This window comes from Anolis carolinensis, chromosome 3, assembly GCF_035594765.1.
Source record: "Anolis carolinensis isolate JA03-04 chromosome 3, rAnoCar3.1.pri, whole genome shotgun sequence".
Classification (NCBI taxonomy): domain Eukaryota; kingdom Metazoa; phylum Chordata; class Lepidosauria; order Squamata; family Dactyloidae; genus Anolis; species Anolis carolinensis.
The window spans coordinates 285607442-285628352 of NC_085843.1; the positions used below are offsets into that span (position 1 = coordinate 285607442).

General features: G+C 40.6%; 1 protein-coding gene across 3 annotated transcripts in view; it reads left to right on the forward strand.

Moving 5' to 3' along the window:
* tp63 (tumor protein p63) overlaps window positions 1-19403 on the forward strand; it is a 237765-nt gene extending 218362 nt beyond the window's left edge. For all 3 annotated transcript variants that reach the window (XM_062976930.1, XM_062976931.1, XM_062976932.1), the window contains 4 exons: window positions 5706-5863; window positions 8628-8769; window positions 13730-13823; window positions 16898-19403. In XM_062976930.1, the coding sequence (XP_062833000.1) occupies window positions 5706-5863; window positions 8628-8769; window positions 13730-13823; window positions 16898-17200 (697 nt within the window). In that variant the 3' untranslated portion in view covers window positions 17201-19403. The remainder of the gene's footprint in view (window positions 1-5705; window positions 5864-8627; window positions 8770-13729; window positions 13824-16897) is intronic.
* Window positions 19404-20911: the final 1508 nt, after the last annotated feature.

Sequence of the window (20911 nt, forward strand, 5' to 3'; positions counted from 1 at the left end):
GCCGGCAGAACGCTGGATAAGTGAATATCTTGGATAATAAGGAGAGATTAACTAAAAGCCTATTAAACATCAAAATAGGTTATAATTTTACAAATTAAGCACCAAAACATCATGTTATACAACAAATGTGACAGAAAACGTAGTTCAATAACCAGTAATGTTATGTTGTAATTACTGTATTTACAAAATTAGCACCAAAATATCACATTATATTGAAAACATTGACTACAAAAATGCGTTGGATAATCCAGAAGCTTGGATAAGCGAGGGTTGGATAAGTGAGACTCTACTGTACTTACTTTTGTTATTCAGTTCAAACAATTCAAGAATGTACTCAATGAACCGTAGTCTTTCATAAATATCATGGAACCTATTGGGAACATACAGTGGCTTATAAGTTGTTTTCTTGATACATTAAACACAGAAAGTGATATTTAATACGTTGTTACTATTCTATTAGTGTTTTTGGAGGTGGCCATGGTGTTCGTTGGTCTTTATTAATGATGCAACAATAGGAAGGGTAAAAACTTTGGCCCAAATTCAAGGCGATTTAATGGACGGAAACCTCTCTTGAAATTCATTGGACCATCTTGTGACTTGTCTACTATGCAAGCAAAGGAACTACAATAGAGTCTCACTTATCCAAGCCTCGCTTATCCAAGCCTCTGGATTATCCAAGCCATTTTTGTAGTCAATATATTGTGATATTTTGGTGCTAAATTCATAAATACAGTAATTACAACATAATATTACTGCGTATTCAACTACTTTTTCTGCCAAATTTGTTGTATAACATGATGTTTTGGTGCTTCATTTGTAAAATCATAACCTAATTTGATGTTTAATAGGCTTTTCCTTTATCCCTCCTTATTACCCAAGATATTTGCTTATCCAAGCTTCTGCTGGCCCGTTTAGCTTGGATAAGTGAGACTCTACTGTATTGGGAAAAGTAGTATTTCCATTGATCCTTTTAATACTTGGCTCTCCCTTTTCTGGTCTTCCTCTCCAAATGTATGGTGCTGACTTTCAATAAACTTTTACATCTTGGTTTCACCTGCTCGTCTCTCGTACTATTTGTCTCTCCCTTCTTCTCTTTGCAAAAAAAGCAGAAAGCTGCATCTTTCTTTCTTTCTTTCTTTCTTTCTTTCTTTCTTTCTTTCTTTCTTTCTTTCTTTCTTTCATTCATTACTCAGCCTTTCTTTTGAGGCACACACCCTTCCGTCTGCATTTTTCCGTCGTTCCCACTCCCATTGCCTCCTTTGTGGTTGGCCAAGAGGAGACCGGGTTTGCACAAACGGCTCTCCAATAATATTTGTCTCTTGACTTGAAGCGTTTAGCGATTGCCCCTCGGTCTGACCGGCCCCACAAGTTGATGTAGGAGGGATAAACGCTTTGAAAACATTAAGCACACAAAAGAAAACATTCGAAAACAAGGTCTTTAAAACAGATTAGAAACCACAGGCAATTAACTAGAGCAGCCAGTCCCGGTTCTAAGGACCGAAGGGCAAGTAAAGTTTTGCTTTAATAGGTCAAATAGTTGAACCATGTGGGGAAAAGGTTTGGTAGCAAGGTGCCACGGCTGAAAAGGCCCTGACTCACCATAATGGGATAATGGGATGCACAATATTGAGGATTTAAGGTTTTGAGTAGACTTACATTGAGGGAGAAACAGTGTGGTGTCGTTTGAGTGACGGGCTACAGCTTGGTTTGAATCCCACGCTCAATTACGGAAACCCATTGGATGACTCTGGACAACTCACACTTTCTCAGCCTCGGAGGAAGGCAAAGGTAACTCAAGCATTTTTCCAAAATAAACCCTTTGAAATGGTTCAGCTTAAGGTTGCCATAAGTCAGAAATTACTTGGAGGCGCACAAAATTGTAGAAATATTTCATATCTGTTATAAGATATATATTAGGCTTGTGTGAGCAATGAAAAAAATGTTTCCATTCTCATTACTAAATTAGAAGGTGGGGGAAATAATTTCTAAAATGTTTCTGAAATTGGATGGGGTCCATATTGTAACTATAATGAGTTAACTACGTTTTCGTTACTTTTCGTTAGGGGTGTCTGTGTGTTTGTGTGTGTGTGTGTGTGTGTGTGTGTGTATATATATATATATATACACAGTAGAGTCTCACTTATCCAACACTCGCTTATCCAATGTTCTGGGTTATCCAACGCATTTTTGTAGTCAATGTTTTCAATATATTGTGATATTTTGGTGCTAAATTCATAAATACAGTAATTACTACATAGCATTACTGTGTATCGAACTACTTTTTCTGCCAAATTTGTTGTATAACATGATGTTTTGGTGCTTCATTTGTAAAATCATAACCTAATTTGATGTTTAATAGGCTTTTCCTTAATGGTTCCTTATTATCCAACATATTCGCTTATCCAACATTCTGCCAGCCCGTTTATGTTGGATAAGTGAGACTCTATAGTATATATATATTCATATTCACACACACACACTATTTCTACATTTAACCTACCAGACTGCAACTAAGTACCTAGTAAAAATAAAATGTAAATACAATTTTAAAAAAACAAATATACACATGTATACAGAAAAACACAACTAGCAAACAAAGAGTCCAATGTACCCATGGTTGGTTTTATCTCTTATTAGGCTACTCCCTTTAAGTCAGCATTTCTCAACTTGGTGGTTGCCAAAGACCAATATTTTGAGTTGGTCATGGGGGTTCTGTGTGGGAAGTTTGGCCCAATTCTATTATTGGTGGGGTTCAAGGAGTTCTTTGATTGTAGGTGAACTATAAATCCCAGCAACTACTACTCCTAAATGTCAAAATCTATTTTCCCCAGACGCCACCAGTGTTCAAATTTGGGCATATTGAGTATTAGTGCCAAGTTTGGCCCAGATCCATCATTGTTTGGAGTCCACAGGGCTCTCTGGATGTCGGTGAACTACAACTCCCAAACACGAGGTCAATGCCCACCAAACCCTTCCAGCATTTTCTGTTGGTCATGGGAGTTCTGTGTGCCAAGTTTGGTTCAATGCCATTGTTGGTGGAGCTCAGAATGCTCATTGATTGTATGTGAACTATAAATCCCAGCAACTACAACTCCCAAATAACAAAATCAATTCCCCAACCCTTCCATATTCAAATTTGGGCTTATGAGGTATTTGTGCCAAATGTGGTCCAGTGAATGAAAATACATCCTGCATATCAGATATTTACATTATGATTCGTAACAGTAGCAAAATTAACAGTGATGAAGTAGCAACGAAATAATCTTATGGTTGGGGGTCACCATCACATGAGGAAATGTATTAAGGGGTCATGGCATTGGGGAAGGTTGAGAACCACTCAGTCAGAGTAAACAAAAAGTCCCAAAGGTGTTTCAGTATTTAGTAATGTATTTATTGCTTGTTTTTTATTTACAATACGATAGCATCGCGCACAGTATATTTGCAATACGTGTGTAAACCGGAGTCTTGTAAATGGTGTCCAATACAGTAGCATCATAATCAGTTGTATTATTATTATTATTGTTGTTGTTGTTGTTGTTGTTATGTATTTATTACACTATGTAACAAAATTTGAAAAAAAATTATGTTCCATTACATGACAATCATTATTGTTATTATTGACATAGCGACATTGTATGACACAGCAAACAAGATAGATATGCTGAATTTCGTATCACAAAATAATAATAATAAAAATAATAATAATAATAGTAATAATAATAGTAATAATAATAATAATAATAATAATAATAATAATGATGATGATGATGATGATGATGTATTTATTACACTGTTCCTGTTTTGAAAGTGTTATTTCCTGGACCTCAAGCTTGACCCTGCCATCAAACGGGTCAAAGTTGTCTTCTATGCCCAGAATGCCATTCTTGCTCCACATTCTCCTAATATACAAATGTAATAAGTATCTAGGGTGATGCCAAACTGACCAAAAATTCTTCTTGTGAGATTATTGCTGAAATTTATAAGGATGACCATTATAGAAAAAATGGACTCAAGAGTCAAAAATGTTATAGTATGATAGCCAGCCCATAAACTATGAACCAAGAGCCTGCACTGTTGAGTGTCTATATTGCTCTCCTGGCATGGAATCTATGATATCAATCTTTATATTTGAGGATACCTATATTTATGAACAGTTAGTCAGCTGGCACACAACATAGCAAGTTACAATTTAAGGTCATGTATAATGCTGAAAACCTAAAGAAACCGGGAGGAATGCTGGCATTTAATATTTGTTGGATGGAAGTCAATGAGGCATGTTTGTTCAGTCTTATACACAAGATTGTATCTCGTGGGTGTGCTTTATTAATAATGCTTTATTTTTATACCCCGCCTCCATCTCCCCAAAGGGACTTGGGGTAGCTTACATGGAGCCAAGCCTAGATAAAACAGTAAACCAAAATAAAATAACATCAGAAAATAAAGACACAGAAATTAAATTTAACACTCTAAACATAGTAAAAATATAAAATGACTAGCTGTGCCTAGCCACGCGTTGCTGTGGCAAAGTGTGGTATGGCAAATAAAATAGTTGGTATATGTTATTTCCTAAAGCTTGTGAATATACAATATATACAATATATACAATATATCAGTGTGGAAGAGGCCTAAGTGAACCCTCAGCCATTATGGCTGAGATGGTTACTAGGACTACTACCCTTCTGATTGGTAGCCAGGGGGAGAACGGCTCTTCGCTTTATTTTTCTAGGGTTTTTTTATTGAAAGACATAAATTAGATGACTATGTCTTTCGTGGCCAAATTTGGTGTGATTCGATTCAGTGGTTTTGTTGTTTACTGCATAGGAAAAACGGACATTACATTTTTATATATATAGACTAGCCTTGCCCGGCCATGCGTTGCTGTGGCTTATGCTTTCAGAGTGTTGCTCTTTATTTACTGTCCTGATTTTAGAGATTATATTGTTCTGTATTATTATATCACAGTAATTATTAAATATTATATGTATAATCTTATATTATCTGCTTAGAACTGGATTATATGAGGCCCCTTCTTCACAGCTGTATAAAATGCACACTGAAGTGGATTATATGGCAGTGTGGAGTCCAGATAATCCAGTTCAAAGCAGATAACATAAGATTATAAATGGGTTATATAGCTGTGTGGAAGGGCCTTGAGTCTACACTGCCATATAATCTAGTGAAAATCAGATAATCTGTATTTTATAGGCAGTGTGGAAGAGGCCTAAGTGAGACCTAACTCTGCCTGTCCCCTGGGCTGAGTGGGTTGCTAGGAGACCAAGTGGGTGGAGCTTAGCCTTCTAACTGGCAGCAATTGGATAAAAACAATTATTCCTCTCCCTCTAATTAGGACTTTATTTTTCTTCTCTTTTTGTTGTATGAACGTAGAGGCGTGGATGAGGGGTTGTGCTGCCAAGTTTAGTGGTTCTGGGATGTGTAGTTTTGTTGTTTTGTCCTAGGCCAAAATTTCATTACCCTTTTATATATATAGATATAGATAGTCATAGTAAAAACATGGATTTGGCACCCAAATAGAGGAGATAAAATGAACTGGGTAGAGTACAAAGAGTGAATATTGTAAATGATATGTATGTATGATTTCATGTGACCATGTTGTGACTGTAGGCCGGCACTTCTCCTTGCACTCCTACTCCTTGTACTTGCGTGTCCCTGACGGCTCTGCTTGGCTCTCTCTTCTTCCCTTTCAGGGCCTCCTTGCAGTCCCCCTCGTCCTACGGCTCCAACTCCCCTCCGCTGGGCAAGATGAACAGCGTGAACAAGCTGCCCTCGGTCAGCCAGCTCATGAACCCGCAGCAGCGCAACGCCCTGACGCCCACCTCCCTCCCGGACAGCTTGGGAGCCAACAGTAAGGCACTCCTGGCTCATGGTGTTGCGTTTGCTTTAATTACTGTATTTCTATCCTTTCTTGCTCCCAAAACACTTGGAGAGCCACAAGTTTCACACTACCAATTTAGACACTCCTATCGATATAACATCACATTGGCCTTTTTAATTGCCGCATCGCATTGTTGTTTCATGTTCAGATAGTGGTCTCTTAAGACCCCTAGATCTGTTTCCAAGCCAGGTGTCACCAAGCCTATCTCTGTGCACTGAGTTCTTGAATTGCTTTGCCCAGAACAGGACACAGAGCTATCCTAGAAGGGTGGGTGGGTGGGACTGTGGCTATTGTGGAAAGGCATGGGTTGTGTTATTTCTAGTGTTATGACTAGGGACTGTGAAACCAGGGGTGGAGTTGATTCATTAACTCCAGACATCCTGATTTATTCGTGAGACAAGTCCTCTCACCTTCTCATTTCCAGTCATACCTCTTAAGTTTCCAGCTAAAGCAGCACCGACAAATGACACCACAGTCATAATTCTGCTGATCCCAGCGGTTCTAAGGCTTTATTATATACATCTATATACAATTACAAAGTCCATCACTCATAGGACTCATGCTTTCCCAGCAAGGGTAAAACATGTCCTCTCTCTTTTCCAAGCGTCTACGAACAACTCAAGCAAGCAACTTCCACATTCCATTCCAGATGACAAATGTTCCGTCCAAGCTGCAGAGTCCGGAAGTCTTGACCTATTGGCTCTGCAGGCTATCAATCAAGCTGGCTTGTGCTTAACCCATGTGCTGCTGGAACACAGATGCACAATCCAAACAGCAAACTATTGATCTAACATTTCACACTAACAACAAAATACACCAACAGGGACTTCATCAGATTACACCGGGAAGTGTTCAGAAGTGTTCAGAAGATGAGAGTTAAGTCTAACTCCATTCCATAATAAAATGGAGTTTTTCCTACCTTGGGATCACACTGTTTAGTGCGCTCAGTTGTCTTGCATATTTTTCAATGAAGAGGTTTCCACACTGCAGGCATTTGGCCCTGCCCACCATCCCTCTCAGTGTTTTTTTGGACTACAACTCCCACAATTCCCAACAGCAGAGAGGGAGAGAGAGAAAAGGGATGGGAGGGAAATCCATTTGGAAAGGCAACAACACGGGTTCTGGTGGTGTTTTGGACTGCAACTCCCACAATTCCCAACAGCAGAGAAGGAGAGAAAGAGAGAGGAAAGGGATGGGAGGGAAACCCATTTGGAAAGGCAACAGCACTGACCCTCCCAACACAGGACACAGACAAATCATGGAAGGAAGGAAAAAGCTACCTGAAAAGGCTATTTTATTTTATTTTATTTTGCAAAGTAGAAGCATTATGAGGTAGTTTACAACCAAACCTTCCTGGTTGGGGAGCAAAAGGAAATGCCAGAAATTGCCCAAAAAAGTTTATTTTGACTCCTCCCACAAATTGGATGATCCTAACCCAAGAGCAATGAGTGCTACTTCAGTAGAAATTTGGCAAAACATCTGGAGTTTTGAGAAAAATCGGTTTCCTCGCGTCTTCCTGATACGTTTGGACAAAAATGCTTCCCTCCATGTTTGAAATATTCAAAAACTGCACTTTAACTAAAACGAATATAACAATAATAATAATAATAATAATAATAACAACAACTACTCTATTTTTGTATGCCACCTCTATTTCTCCCAACAGAGACTCTGAGTGGCTCACATGGGGAGCAAGCCCAATCAATCACATTTAACATTAAAAGGTCTTCAGTTATACAAGAAGTGTCATAATAAAAACAATTTGGAGATACAGTCATTAATTAATCAGCCCCAGAGGGTTTTTAATAATCTATCCTGTATTTATTACGATTTTACCATTTATGTGTTTTAAATGCAATTTTTTATCCTGTATTTTTGCTTTAATTGATATATTGTATTACTGTTTTATCTTTTTATAGTGTGATTTGTATTATGTTGCCTTTATTTTGTCCTATGTTGTTTAGGCCTCTGCCCCATGTATGCCGCCCCGAGTCCCTGTGGGGAGATGGTGGCGGGGTATAAATAAAGTTTTATTATTGTTATTATCATTATTATTATTATTTTATTATGACACAGCAAACAAGATAGATATGCTGGATTTCATATCACAGAATCACAAGTCGAACACTTCCCAAGTGTCTAGGACTTGTTTCCAAATGCCGGCTGAGATCTTTTGGCACGGCACCCAGTGTGCCCATCACCACCGGGACCACCTGCACTGGTTTCTGCCAGAGTCTTTGCAGTTCAATCTTGAGGTCCTGATAGCGGCTGAGTTTTTCCTGTTGTTTTTCATCAATGCGACTGTCACCTGGGATGGCGACATCAATGATCCAAACCTTTTTCTTTTCCACAACTGTGATGTCTGGTGTGTTGTGTTCCAGAACTTTGTCAGTCTGGATTCAGAAGTCCCACAGTATCTTTGCGTGCTCATTTTCCAATACTTTATTATTATTATTATTATTATTTAAACAGATCATAGTTAAAAAAATCATTAAGACACAATAATAAAATGATTAACAGTCATCACATGCCAGTAAAAAGTTCTGTATAGGACCTAAATGGGCAACAATCAAAACTGATAAAAGTGTCTAAATCAAAATGTAGTGGACTCACAGAAGACCAGATTTTAAGTGTAGAACTCAGTGGAATTGAAGTGATGTGATGAAGTGGCAGGAGTGTTTCCATGCCAGTGTGTGACCTGTTTCTTCCTCCTCCTCCTCCTCCTCCCCTGCAGTTCCCATGATGGGGCACATGGCCATGGCCGGGGACATGAACGGGCTGAGCCCCACGCAGGCGCTGCCCCCTCCGCTCTCCATGCCCTCCACATCCCACTGCACCCCGCCGCCTCCCTACCCCACAGACTGCAGTATTGTCAGGTGAGTCCCAGCGTTTGCCCCTTGCACAGAATGCCCTCCCGCCCCTGCCTTGTGTCGCTTGGGTGGAGGTTGCCTCTTTCTCTGCTTTCTTCACTCCCCGCGTTCTTTGTCACGGTGTTCGTCGGACCAGCCGAGCGTCTTCCGACTGGCTTTGCAAGTTGCCACCGCCTCCCTTTCCCGTTAGCCATCGTTTTCGCCTTCTGAGAGATAAACTGGGATCAGATGGAAGAGATGGGGTTGGGAAATCCCATGAGGGAGTTGAGGAAACGAGGCCCATGGGACCCCATTCAAACCCGAGACCTGACTTTATAGCCCCACTTCCCCAATCTCATCCCCCAATTACACGATGGAAAGCTATTTCTGTTCCTGGGTTATAAATGACATTTCCTGATTGGTTCTATCATCAAAACATGGGGAAAGTTTATTAAACAGCAAAAACTTCGTTCTGCAGCACATTTAGGTCTAGTTTTTCAATGAGTATCGCATTGAGTCTCAACCAATTCAACATAGTTTGTGGCAGCCACAAAAGCAAAGCTTCTGGAGCAGAACAACTACTTTCAAAGTAAGGACTACACAATTAAACAGGAAATAACACTTTCAAACCACGAACAGAATTTTCTTCAAATTTTGTTAACATAGTTGCATCTGTAACATTACAAGCAGTGTGATGTAGATGTTCCCCAAAAAGAAAGGGCGCCTCTTTCATTGTTTTCTTTCGTTTCTATGGTTTCCCCAATAGATGTTTTCTGTAGGAATGTCTAGGTCCTACAAGAAAATCCATTTCACTGATGGAAATTCACCATAGAATCACATTAGGAGACCTATAGTTTTCTCAGGAGGTGTTCTCTCTATGAATGTCTAGATCCTCCAGCTTGAAGTTCACTGTAGAATCACATTAGAAGACCTGTAATTTCCTAGAGAGATGTTTGAGGAGATGTTCTCTGTAAGTATCTCTACGTTATTCAGCCTGAAAGAAGTTCACCATAGACTCCTACTATAAATCCATAATTTCCTCAAGAGGCGTTCTTTAGGTTCTCCAGCATGAAAGTTCACTATAGAATCGTACTGGAAGACCTATAGTTTCCTCAAGAAGCATTATTTAGGTGCTTCAGCATGAAAGTTCACCATAGACTCATGCTATAAGATCTATTGTTTCCTCAAGATGCATTCTTAGGTTCTCCAGCATGAAAGTTCACCATAGAATCATACTAGAAAACCTATAGTTTCCTCAAGAGGCGTTCTTTAGCTTCTCTGGCATGAAAGTTCACCATAGAATCATATTAGAAGACCTAAAGTGTCCTCAAGAGGTGTTCCTTAGTTTCTCCAGCATGAAAGTTCACCATAGATTCATACTAGAAGACGTATAGTTTCCTCAAGAGGTGTCCTTTAGTTTCTCCAGCATGAAAGTTCACTATAGAATCATACTAGAAAACCTATAGTTTCCTCAAGAGGTGCTCTTTAGGTTCTCCAGCATGAAAGTTCACCATAGACCCATACTAGAAGATCTATAGTTTCCTCGAGATGCATTCTTTAAGTACTCCAGCATGAAAGTTCACCATAGACTCATGCTAGAAGACCTATAGTTTCCTTGAGCTGCATTTTCTCTAGGAATCTCTAGGTTCTCCAGCATGACTTGAGGGTCTACTTCTGGCAGAGGTTGACCACAGTGTTGTATTTAATAATGTATAAAATACATTATTAAATTCATAATTATTATCATCTAAGGATTCCTAGAGAGAACCTATTAACCAAATCCACAGAACTCAAACCCACAGATGTTGAGGGATGACTGTACTTGTATCTTCCAGATTGAGTTCAAGGTGCTAGCACCTGGTTTGGAGAAGCCCTTTTTGGCTGAAATCCAGTGCACTTTGGAAACGCCTCTTTCCCATAAGACTCCCTTTGCTTGTGCATGCACCTACCTTACTCCAGGCCCTACACATGCCGAAAGGGTTCTCCATGACCCCATTGATTTGGGTGCTCCATGGATCTGGAAGAGCTTGGAGCTCCGTGCCTGTTCCTCCCTTCCACATGCATTGCAAAACTCATCTGTTCCAGAGGTTGTTTTAACTGGTGGTTATTCTTCTTGGACTACCATAGGACATGGTGATGTTTGCACTTTTCTTTACACTTTGGTGCTGTCACAATGCAAAAAGGGGTTTTCATAGTCTTGCTTTGAGCTGAGGGAAAGCAGTGTACAAATGCGCGAAATAAGCAAATTAAACATGGTGGATGGGACGGGGCTTTTTGAGACCAAGATAGTAGAGAGCATCCTGTTAGTTGGCATTCTGTAGCTTTGAGAAATTTATTTTTGATTTATTTCCATCATTTCTCACCTGAAGGAACTCAGGGCGGCTCACAATCTGGCAGAATTTGATGCCAATATACAAAATGTCCTTTCGATAGAATGCTCTTCTGCACATTTGTCTGTCTCCTTCCTTGGTATTTTGTGCAAAGGGTGAATTTGCAGAAGCACTCAATGTCAAAAGAAAAAAAATATTCCAAGTGTTTTGAATATCCTTTCCATCCCCAACAAAGAGAACGAAAAATTCACAATGTTCTTTCTTCACGGATACAAATAAAATTTCCCATTTTTTGGTTGTTGTCTCAAGACGCCTTGCTGAAGAAATGTTTGGAATCCATGAAAAATTTTCATTCAATTTTGAGCTTTTTCTCAAAAATTTCATTTATGGACCAAAATTGATAGCCCTCCCCATTTTTACGCGAAACATAATGTCTTTTTGTGCAAAACTCCTAGAAAGTTTTTTTGCACAAAATACATTTCCTTCGTTTAAAAATAGGAACATGTGGCTACAAAAGTGATGTTCATGCAATTGCAGTTTTCACCAAAGTCATAGTAGGAGTAGTTTATTATTGTTCAGGCTGCAGAACAGACACATGCTAAACAAATGCTTGTATTTAAACGCCCTGAATTTTTTTGCACAATTTGGAACTTTCTACAAAAAATAGGTGATCTCTCTCCATTTGGCAAAAAGTAATTTATTATCCTCATGTGAGCTGCCCTGAATCCCTTCGGGGAGATGGTGGCAGGATATAACAATAAAGTTATATTATTATTATTATTATTATTATTATTATTGACACAACAACATTGTATGACACAACAAACAAGATAGATATGCTGGATTTCGTATCACAAAATCACAAGTCGAACACTTCCCAAGTGTCTAGGACTGTGATGTATTATTATTATTATTATTATTATTATTATTATTATTGCTCAGACGACAGGACAAATCACATGCTACACAAATCCTTGATTTTATGACATAAAGTTATGACCTAAATTAGGAGTTAAACCATTGTGCCAGCTGGACTACTGACCGTAAAGGTTGGGTTGCTGACCTGAAGGTTGCCAGTTTGAATCCATGAGACGGGGTGAGCTCCCATCTGTCAGCTCTAGCTTGTGGGGACATGAGAGAAGCCTCTCAGCAGGATGGGCAACCTCTCTGTAGACAGCTAATTCTCTCACACCAGAAGCGACTTGCAGTATGTTCTCAAGTCGCTTCTGACACAGTAAATCTTTATATATAAAAGGGTAATGAAATTTCGGCCTAGGACAAAACAACAAAACTACATATCCCAGAAACACTAAACTTGGCAGCACAACCCCTCATCCATGCCTCTACATTCATACAACAAACAGCTCCAGCAACTCCAGAAAACGGCCAGGCTTTGAGACTGCAAGGCTATTCACTGCTATTCCACCTGGCCAACAAAGGATTCCCATAAGCCTCAGCAATGCGTGGCCGGGCAAAGCTAGTAAATAAATATAACCTAAATCGGGGCCCCTGGTGGCACAGTGTGTTAAAGCGCTGAGCTGCTGAACTTGCAGACCAAAAGGTCCCAGGTTCAAATCCCAGGAGCGGAATGAGTGCCCACTGTTAGCCCCAACTCCTGCCAACCTAGCAGTTGGAAAACATGCCAATGTGAGTAGATCAATAGGTACCGCTCCGGCGGGAAGGTAACGGCGCTCCATGCAGTCATGCCAGTGGCCACATGACCTTGGAGGTATCTGTGGACAACGCCGGCTCTTCGGCTTAGAAATGGAGATGAGCACCAACCCCCAGAGTTGGTCACAACTGGACTTAACGTCAGGGGAAAAACCTTTATCTTTACCTAACCTAAATTACTTCAATCTATATATATAAAAGAGTGATGGTATCAGGGCAGTGGACAAAACAACAAAACTACAGGCCCCCCAATCTCGAAATTTGACAACACAACCCATCATCCATGGCTCTAGGTTGATACAACAAAAAGAAAAGAAAAATAAAGTCCTAATTAGAGGGAGAGGAATAATTGTTTTTATCCAATTGCTGCCAGTTAGAAGGCGAAGCTCCTCCAACTTGGTCTCCTAGCAACCCAATAAAAAATAATAAAAAACACTAAAAAATTAATACAATAAAATACTATAATAACAGAAAATAAATAAAAATAATACAAGAAAATAATAAAATATAATAAATAAAAAGATAACCTACAATAAAATTAATAAAAAAAAATACAAATAACGTCAAATAAAAATTACACAACAATTTTTAACCAATACCACCACCACTTTGCCACAGCAACGCGTGGCCGGCCACAGCTAGTGGGATATAAATATCTGGAAAATTCACTCCGGTTGATTGACATTGAAAGTTGATGATGACATTGTGATTAGAAATTCTCAACCTCTGATCGGTGGGTTGGCAACGGTTGGGACTCTTTGCCCAGGTTTGAGCGTGGAATCAGCCGGGGTTCGAGGTTCGTGTTCCTAGGCAGGCGGTGCTCCCCTCCCCTCATGCATTCGAGGCTTTTGGGTCGCTTGCCGATTGTGGGCTGTTCCAAATCTGGGTGATTTCCTGATCTGAATTTCTCTCTTCTTCTCTCCCTCCGCTTCCCTCTACCTTCCTTTCTCTCTCTCTCTCTTCCGATCCTCCTCCTCCTCCTGCAGTTTCTTAGCAAGGCTGGGCTGTTCTTCCTGCGTGGATTATTTCACGGCGCAAGGGCTGACCACCATCTATCAGATTGAACACTACTCCATGGATGTAAGTAACACGCCTCGGCCTTTCACTTCCTGGGGGGCACCAGCCTCGTTGAAGGAGTCCGGACCGTAGTGAAGTCCGACTTAGCAACTCAACAACCGCTGGGCAGAACTTGGGAAAGTTTTTGGTTTTTGGACTCCTCTTTCCAGAATCCCTTGCAAAGTGCCCAGGGAAGGGGATCCTAATGGGAGAGACCTCTGTGATGGGACATCCAATGCTTCATTCTTCCTCTCTTTGCTTCTTTGTGCTGAAATTCTGCCCTTCATCTCCTCCTCCTCCTCCTCCTCCTCTTCCTCTTCACCCCAAGTGGCAGCTCTTGGTACAGGCCAGATTGAGCTTATTTAAAAAAGTTTTTTAAATTAATTTATCAATCAAAATGCATAATTCTTGCCTCATTTTACAATATCTTAAACATATCATACTGTATACAATCCGACAGTAAAAAAAAAAAATCAAGAACTTCTTTAAGCATATTTCTTATCCGTTTTTAACCTTTCCATTACAACTTTACTACATATCTCTCTACTACTCACCTTTTATTTACTTATACATGTTTTTATTATTACAGTAGAGTCTCACTTGTACAACATAAACGGGCCAGCAGAATGTTGGATAAGCGAATATGTTGGATAATAAGGAGAGATTAAGAAAAAGCCTATTAAACATCAAATTAGGTTATGATTTTACAAATTAAGCTCCAAAACATCATGTTATACAACAAATTTGACAGAAAAAGTAGTTCATTACACATTAATGCTATGTAGTTGGATAATCCAGAACATTGGATAAGTGAGACTCTATTATATTGTTATTATTATTATTATTATTATTATTAGTATTAATTTATCAACCAAAATGTATAAGTATACATTCTTTCCTCATTTTACAGTATCTTAGACATATCACATTGTATACAATCCGACAGTAAAGAAAAATCAAAGTCAAAAACATCTTTAAGCATATTTCTTATCAGTTTTTAACTTTTCCATTACAACTTTACTACATATCTCTCTACTACTCACCTTTTATTTACTTATACATGTTATTATTATTATTATTATTATTATTATTATTATTGTTATTGTTATTGTTAGTGGTAGTAGCTTTTATTTACTTATACATGTTTTTATTATTGTTGTTATTATTATTATTATTAGTAGTAGTAGTATTAATTTATCGACCAAAATGTATAAGTATACACTCTTTCCTCATTTTACAGTATTTTAGACATATTACATTGTATACAATCCGACAGTAAAGAAAAATCAAAGTCAAAAACATCTTTAAGCATATTTCTTATCAGTTTTAAACTTTTCCATTACCACTTTACTACATATCTCTCTACTACTCACCTTTTATTTACTTATACATGTTTTTATTATTATTGTTATTATTGTTGTTGTTGTTGTTATTATTATTAGTAGTAGTAGTATTAATTTATCAACCAAAATGTATAAGTATGCATTCTTTCCTCATTTTACAGTATCTTAGACATATCACATTGTATACAATCCAACACTAAAGATAATCCAGAACGTTGGATAAGTGAGTGTTGGTTAAGTGAGACTCTACTGTATTGTTATTATTATCATATTGTATACAATCTGATAGTAAAGAAAAATCAAAGTCAAAAACATCTTTAAGCATATTTCTTATTAGTTTTAAACTTTTCCATTACAACTTTACTACATATCTCTCTACTACACCCTTTTTATCTAAGGGGCACAAAGTAAGGGTAAGGGAAGAGGGGGAAAAGGTATAACAACAACTAAATAAATAAATAAATAAATAAATAAATAAGTCATGTATAAGTAGATAAAACAATTGAGCTTATCCACTCAACCAATCTGGGGTTTTGCTGCAGGAAAAGTAGTTGAAAAGGAGGGATCATAGAATCATAGAATCATAGAATAGTAGAGTTGGAAGAGACCACATGGGCCATCTAGTCCAACCCCCTGCTAAGAAGCAGGAAATCGCATTCAAAGCACCCGAAGAAGACTTATCAAGAAGACTTGATAATCAAGAAAAATGTGTCCGGCTGATGGAAGGGTTTCATATTTTGGCCTCCGATCCAAAGCTTCTTTTCCCTTCCCAAGGGTCTTTTGCAACTCAGAAGCAGATTCTTTGTTTCTGCAATAGACTTGCCCAGGGAAAGTCAACCTTTCTGGCTCAACCCAGGGGTGAATTTTAGCCCAACTGAGTCCTGGAAATCAGCCATTGGTCCAGTCTGCAGTCTTTGGAAGTCCCTGATATTGGTTTGGAAAGAGCAGCCTAGAATGGAAGGGGTTGTCTCCTTAGGTCTTTGTTGGTTCTTCTCATCCGCCTTCCCATTTCTGTGCCTGGATGCTTTGCTCTGTGGGGCTGTTGCTTGGGGCTTAACCTGGGGACCCTACGATCCTACGGGGCTGAAGATCTCTGTGCTTTCTTGCTGATTCTGGTCACGTTCCTTTCCCTTCGGAAGCGAGTCGGTCCCAGGTGAGACCAAACGGCTTTAGCCCCAAGAGAAAGGGAAGCTATTTTATTTATTTACAGTATTTATATTCCGCCCTTCTTTCTCACCCCGACGGGGACTCAGGGCGGATCACATTATATACATATAGGGCAAACATTCAGAACTGAGACAGAGACAGACGCAGAGGCAATTTAACCTTCTCCTGAGGTGATGTTTGATTCTGGCCACAGGGGGCAGCAGCTGCTTCATCATCCACTGTGACGGCACTTCCTCATTCCAACGTTGTAAATTAGTTAAACTTGCCTCCCCACTTTATAAGTGGTACCTTATTTCCTACTTGATAGATGCAACTATCTTTCGGGTTGCTAGGTCAGCAACAAGCAGAGGCTATTTTTTATTTTTTTTAATTGACGGGTGCTCACCCCGCCACGGGCTGGCCTCGAACTCATGACCTCATGGTCAGAGTGATTTATTGCAGCAGGCTGCTTACCAGCCTGCGCTACAACCCGGCCCCATTCAGATGTGCAGACTCCTCCCAGCACCGTATAAAAACAAAGCCAGACGCAGCTCTTTGGGGGTGACTTTGACCACGGTTTCCTTTCACTGACTGTCTTCCTGCTTCTAGGATCTGGTGAGCCTGAAGATCCCGGAGCAGTTCCGCCACGCCATTTGGAAAGGCCTGATGGACCACCGGCAACTCCACGACTTCTCCTCCTCGACGCCCCACCTCCTGCGCACCCCCAGCGGCGCCTCCACCGTCAGCGTGGGCTCCTCCGAAACCCGTGGGGAGCGGGTCATTGACGCCGTGCGCTTCACGCTCCGCCAGACCATCTCCTTCCCGCCCCGCGACGAGTGGAACGACTTCAACTTTGACCTGGACGCCCGCCGGAACAAGCAGCAGCAGCGCATCAAGGAGGAGGGGGAGTGAGGCGCCACAACAGCGCCCCCGAGGCTCCCGGCGCCCCTCGCAAGCGCATGAGCCCATGGACCTCCTGCTTGTTCCACAATGCGCGAGGGGTGCGAGAAAAGGAAAATCGAGGGAGGCTCTCGCAAGCGCTTCCGTGCTAGCTTCCCCTGCCGTTCCGCTGTCACGCTTTGGCCCAAAGGCCACCGTTTTGTATTTTCTCATAAGCCATAGCTTTTCTTTTCCCCCTTTGTTTGAGCATGGGAGCGTTGTTGCGCGTTGTTGCCCTTTGGTATGGCTTTTGCTCTTTGCGGAAGTGATGGATGTCTGCAGAACTGTGGCTTTCCATTGATATGGCACTTATTTCCATGCTTCTGCCAAAGCCAACCCATGTTGCGTGGGTTGCCAAACTGGCGCAAGGGGAATGGGTCTCTGTATTTCCAAGATGGAGTGAATTGTTTCTTGCAAGCTTTTGGGTGGATGTTTTTCTAAGTAATGCTTGATCTGTGATCCGTGATCTGTGTTGTGAGGTGAGACAGTTGCAACTTGAATGCTGAGAGCATGGATCCCAGTCTGATTGCATGATCATGTGCTGTGATTCATGTTCCTCTCCTGAAACTTTTCAGTTGCAAGGACAGAGATGTGCCTTGTGGATACATAGCCAATAAACTCAATTCTCCCCATCAGTAAGCATAATATTCTGGCACAACTTCACCTTACAGCCATCCTTCTCCATTATCATCCTCATGGCTGGCAAGAGGGTTGCACAAGGTTGGCTTTGCTCCTGACGTGCCTTGCATCCCCCTTGCTTTTATTTTATTATCCCTTTTTGTAGCATAGTGGAAATGTCCCTTCAGTCGTGATGCAACCATGGCAGAGATGTTGGGAAGACACTTCCCTTGGGAGACCAAACCCCACCACAACGTGCGTCTGTTCAGCTTTGCCATGACTGAATTCCAGGTCAGCTGTGCAGTGGCAAAAGGAGCCACGTTCCTGAAATGAAGCTGATCAAACCAGATCGGTTGCCTTTTTCTGCTGCTTCCCAAAGAGTTCCAATAGTTAACCTTTGACTCCTTAATGTTATAGGGTTACAATCCCCATCTAAGTGATCTATTGTAATGACAGATGGTGGGAGTTGTGGTCCCAGGACATCTGGTTGACTACCTTGCACAATGTTGTTTTTTATTTGGCCCTCACGTATCACAGCACTGACCATGACAGCGGTCATTGCAAATAGCTTGCTTTTCTCCAAAGGACCTTGACTTGCCATTTCAACTCAGTCAGTTGACCTTCCTCATTTGCAGATTTGTCTATGTATTTCACTTTCTAGGAAACCCTCCAGTGCAATTCTACTGCCAACTTCTGGTGACCATAGATTCATACTACAGAACTTGTATATTCTTAGAGTGTTTCCTCAAGTAAAAAATTTGATTTTTAATTCACTTTTTTTTACCTTTTTAAACTTTCTAACAAACGTGGAGGGCTGACTGTCCTGATTCACGGAATTCATCTCCGTGAAAACCCGCAGGTGTAAACTTGCTTGTGCATACATGTTTATACTGTTTTGTTATTGCTTTTGCACCGCTTTGCATCCACTCAAGAACCATGCAAGAAGCTGTCATCTAGATCTGCAACCATAATCCGTTTCCTTTCCGTGTCCATAGCTACTCATGCCTCCCATTCACCACTGCCTTTCCTCGGTGGCCAAATACCTTGCTAATTTTGGGCACCGATGCATTCAGTCTGTGCGATCCGAGGCATTTATTCCCCTTTTGTAAAAATTGTAAGTATAGAATAGCGATCGTTCCACTTTACCATTTCCTGGCCAATTTTCTTTCTCTCTCTTTTTTTTTTTTTTAAAAAAATGGTTATTATTTCTCCTTGGGATAATGGGCCTTTCAGAACCACATTTTTTGTTCATGTTTTTTAATTTTTTTAAAAAAAACCAAAAAGTTGTTTTTATGGGAAAGGTCTGATCTGCATTGTAACTCGTGACTTGATAGTAATGTCCACAGTAAGGCGTTGCCTGCGTTTGTGAAGCACAGCGGGCGGGAGTTTGGGAACGCGATCGAAACCTGGACAAAGGTGGGTTGACTTCAAGAGTCCAAGATTTCAAGGTTAATTCCTGCAGTTCAAATACCACATATGACATTGTTAGAAGTATTAAAAAGTTGTTGAAACGCACTCTGTTGTCAATGCCAGTGTAAATAAAACCACATTACCAGAAGCCATTGTTGCGTGTTCCTTTTGACCTACGCCATTTTTAATAGGGGCTTTAAAAGCCTCGCTTCCCATTCAAGCAAATGTAGGAAAGACTCCACTATGGGCATCACAGGCACCCACAAAAAGTCCAAATATTTCATCTTCCTCTATAGGTAAAGGTTTCTCCTGACGTTAAGTCCAATCATGTCTGACTCTGGGGGTTGGTGCTCATCTCCATTTCTAAGCCGAAGAGCCGGCATTGTCCTTAGACACCTCCAAGGTCATGTGGCCGGCATGACTGCATGGAGTGCCCTTCAAAAGAGCAGCAGCAGATGCATCAACACTTGCTACCCTTTTGAGAAAGACCACAGAGAAAAAAATATTCAAAGATGTTAAGGATCTCTTTGCCTGTGAGGTTGTAGTTGGAGGTAGTTTTGAAAGTTTGTACATGAATGGTTTCATGGCTTGTTTTGGTGTAAAACTGCCTAAAAACCACACCACTTTGGAAGAGGAGGAATTGCAATTGGGAAAGATTCAAAAATGTGAGGCTCATGTGCCACATAAGGTATATCTACACTGTGGAATGAATGCAGTTTGCTACCACTTTAGGTTCTATTCAATGCAGTGATGTCTTGGGATTTGTAGTTTGGCAGGGCCACAGCACTTTGTAAAACTCCAGTCTTGTAAAACTCCACCTTCCGGGATTCCAGAGCACTGTGTCCAAGCAGTTTAAATGGTGTCAACGTGCATTAATTCTCCAGAGTGGATGCATTTAGGGAATGCCCGGGGCTGTGGCGCAGATGGGAGAGCAATGAGTCACTGACCAGGAGGTCATAAGTTCGAGGCCCACTCGGAGCTATGTTTGTTTGTCTTTGTCCTGTGTTAAAAAGGCATTGAATGTTTGCCTATATGTGTAATGTGAGTCCCCTTCGGGGTGAGAAGGGCGGAATATAAATGATGTAAATAAATAAATAAATAAATAAATAAATAAAGGTTGGTGTGGATGGCATATAGTTCTGCATGGGCCAAACCTTCTGTCTCCAAAATCCACCTGTTAAGCTGGTGGAATCCTCCCCAACACAACCACATGGGTACAACTACACTAGATTTTTTTTCTTCGTGTCAGGAGCAACTTGAGAAACTGCAAGTCACTTCTGGAGTGAGAGAATTGGCCGTCTGCAAGGATGTTGCCCAGGGCACGCCTGGATGTTTTGATGTTTTTACCATCCTTGTGGGAGGCTTCTCTCATGTCCCCGCATGGAGCTGGAGTTGATAGAGGGAGCTCATCCATGGTCTCCCCGGGTGGGATTCGAACCTGGCAGCTTTCAGATCAGCAACCCAACCTTCAAGTCACAAGGCTTTAATCCACTATGCCACCGAGGGCTCCATCTACACTAGATAATTAATGCTGTATGACCTCTCTTAATTGCCATGGAGCAAGGCTATGGAATCCTGGTATTTGTAGTTTGTTGAGACCACAACACTCTTTGGCTGGGAAGGGTTAAGACCTTGTGAAACTACAATTCCCAGGCT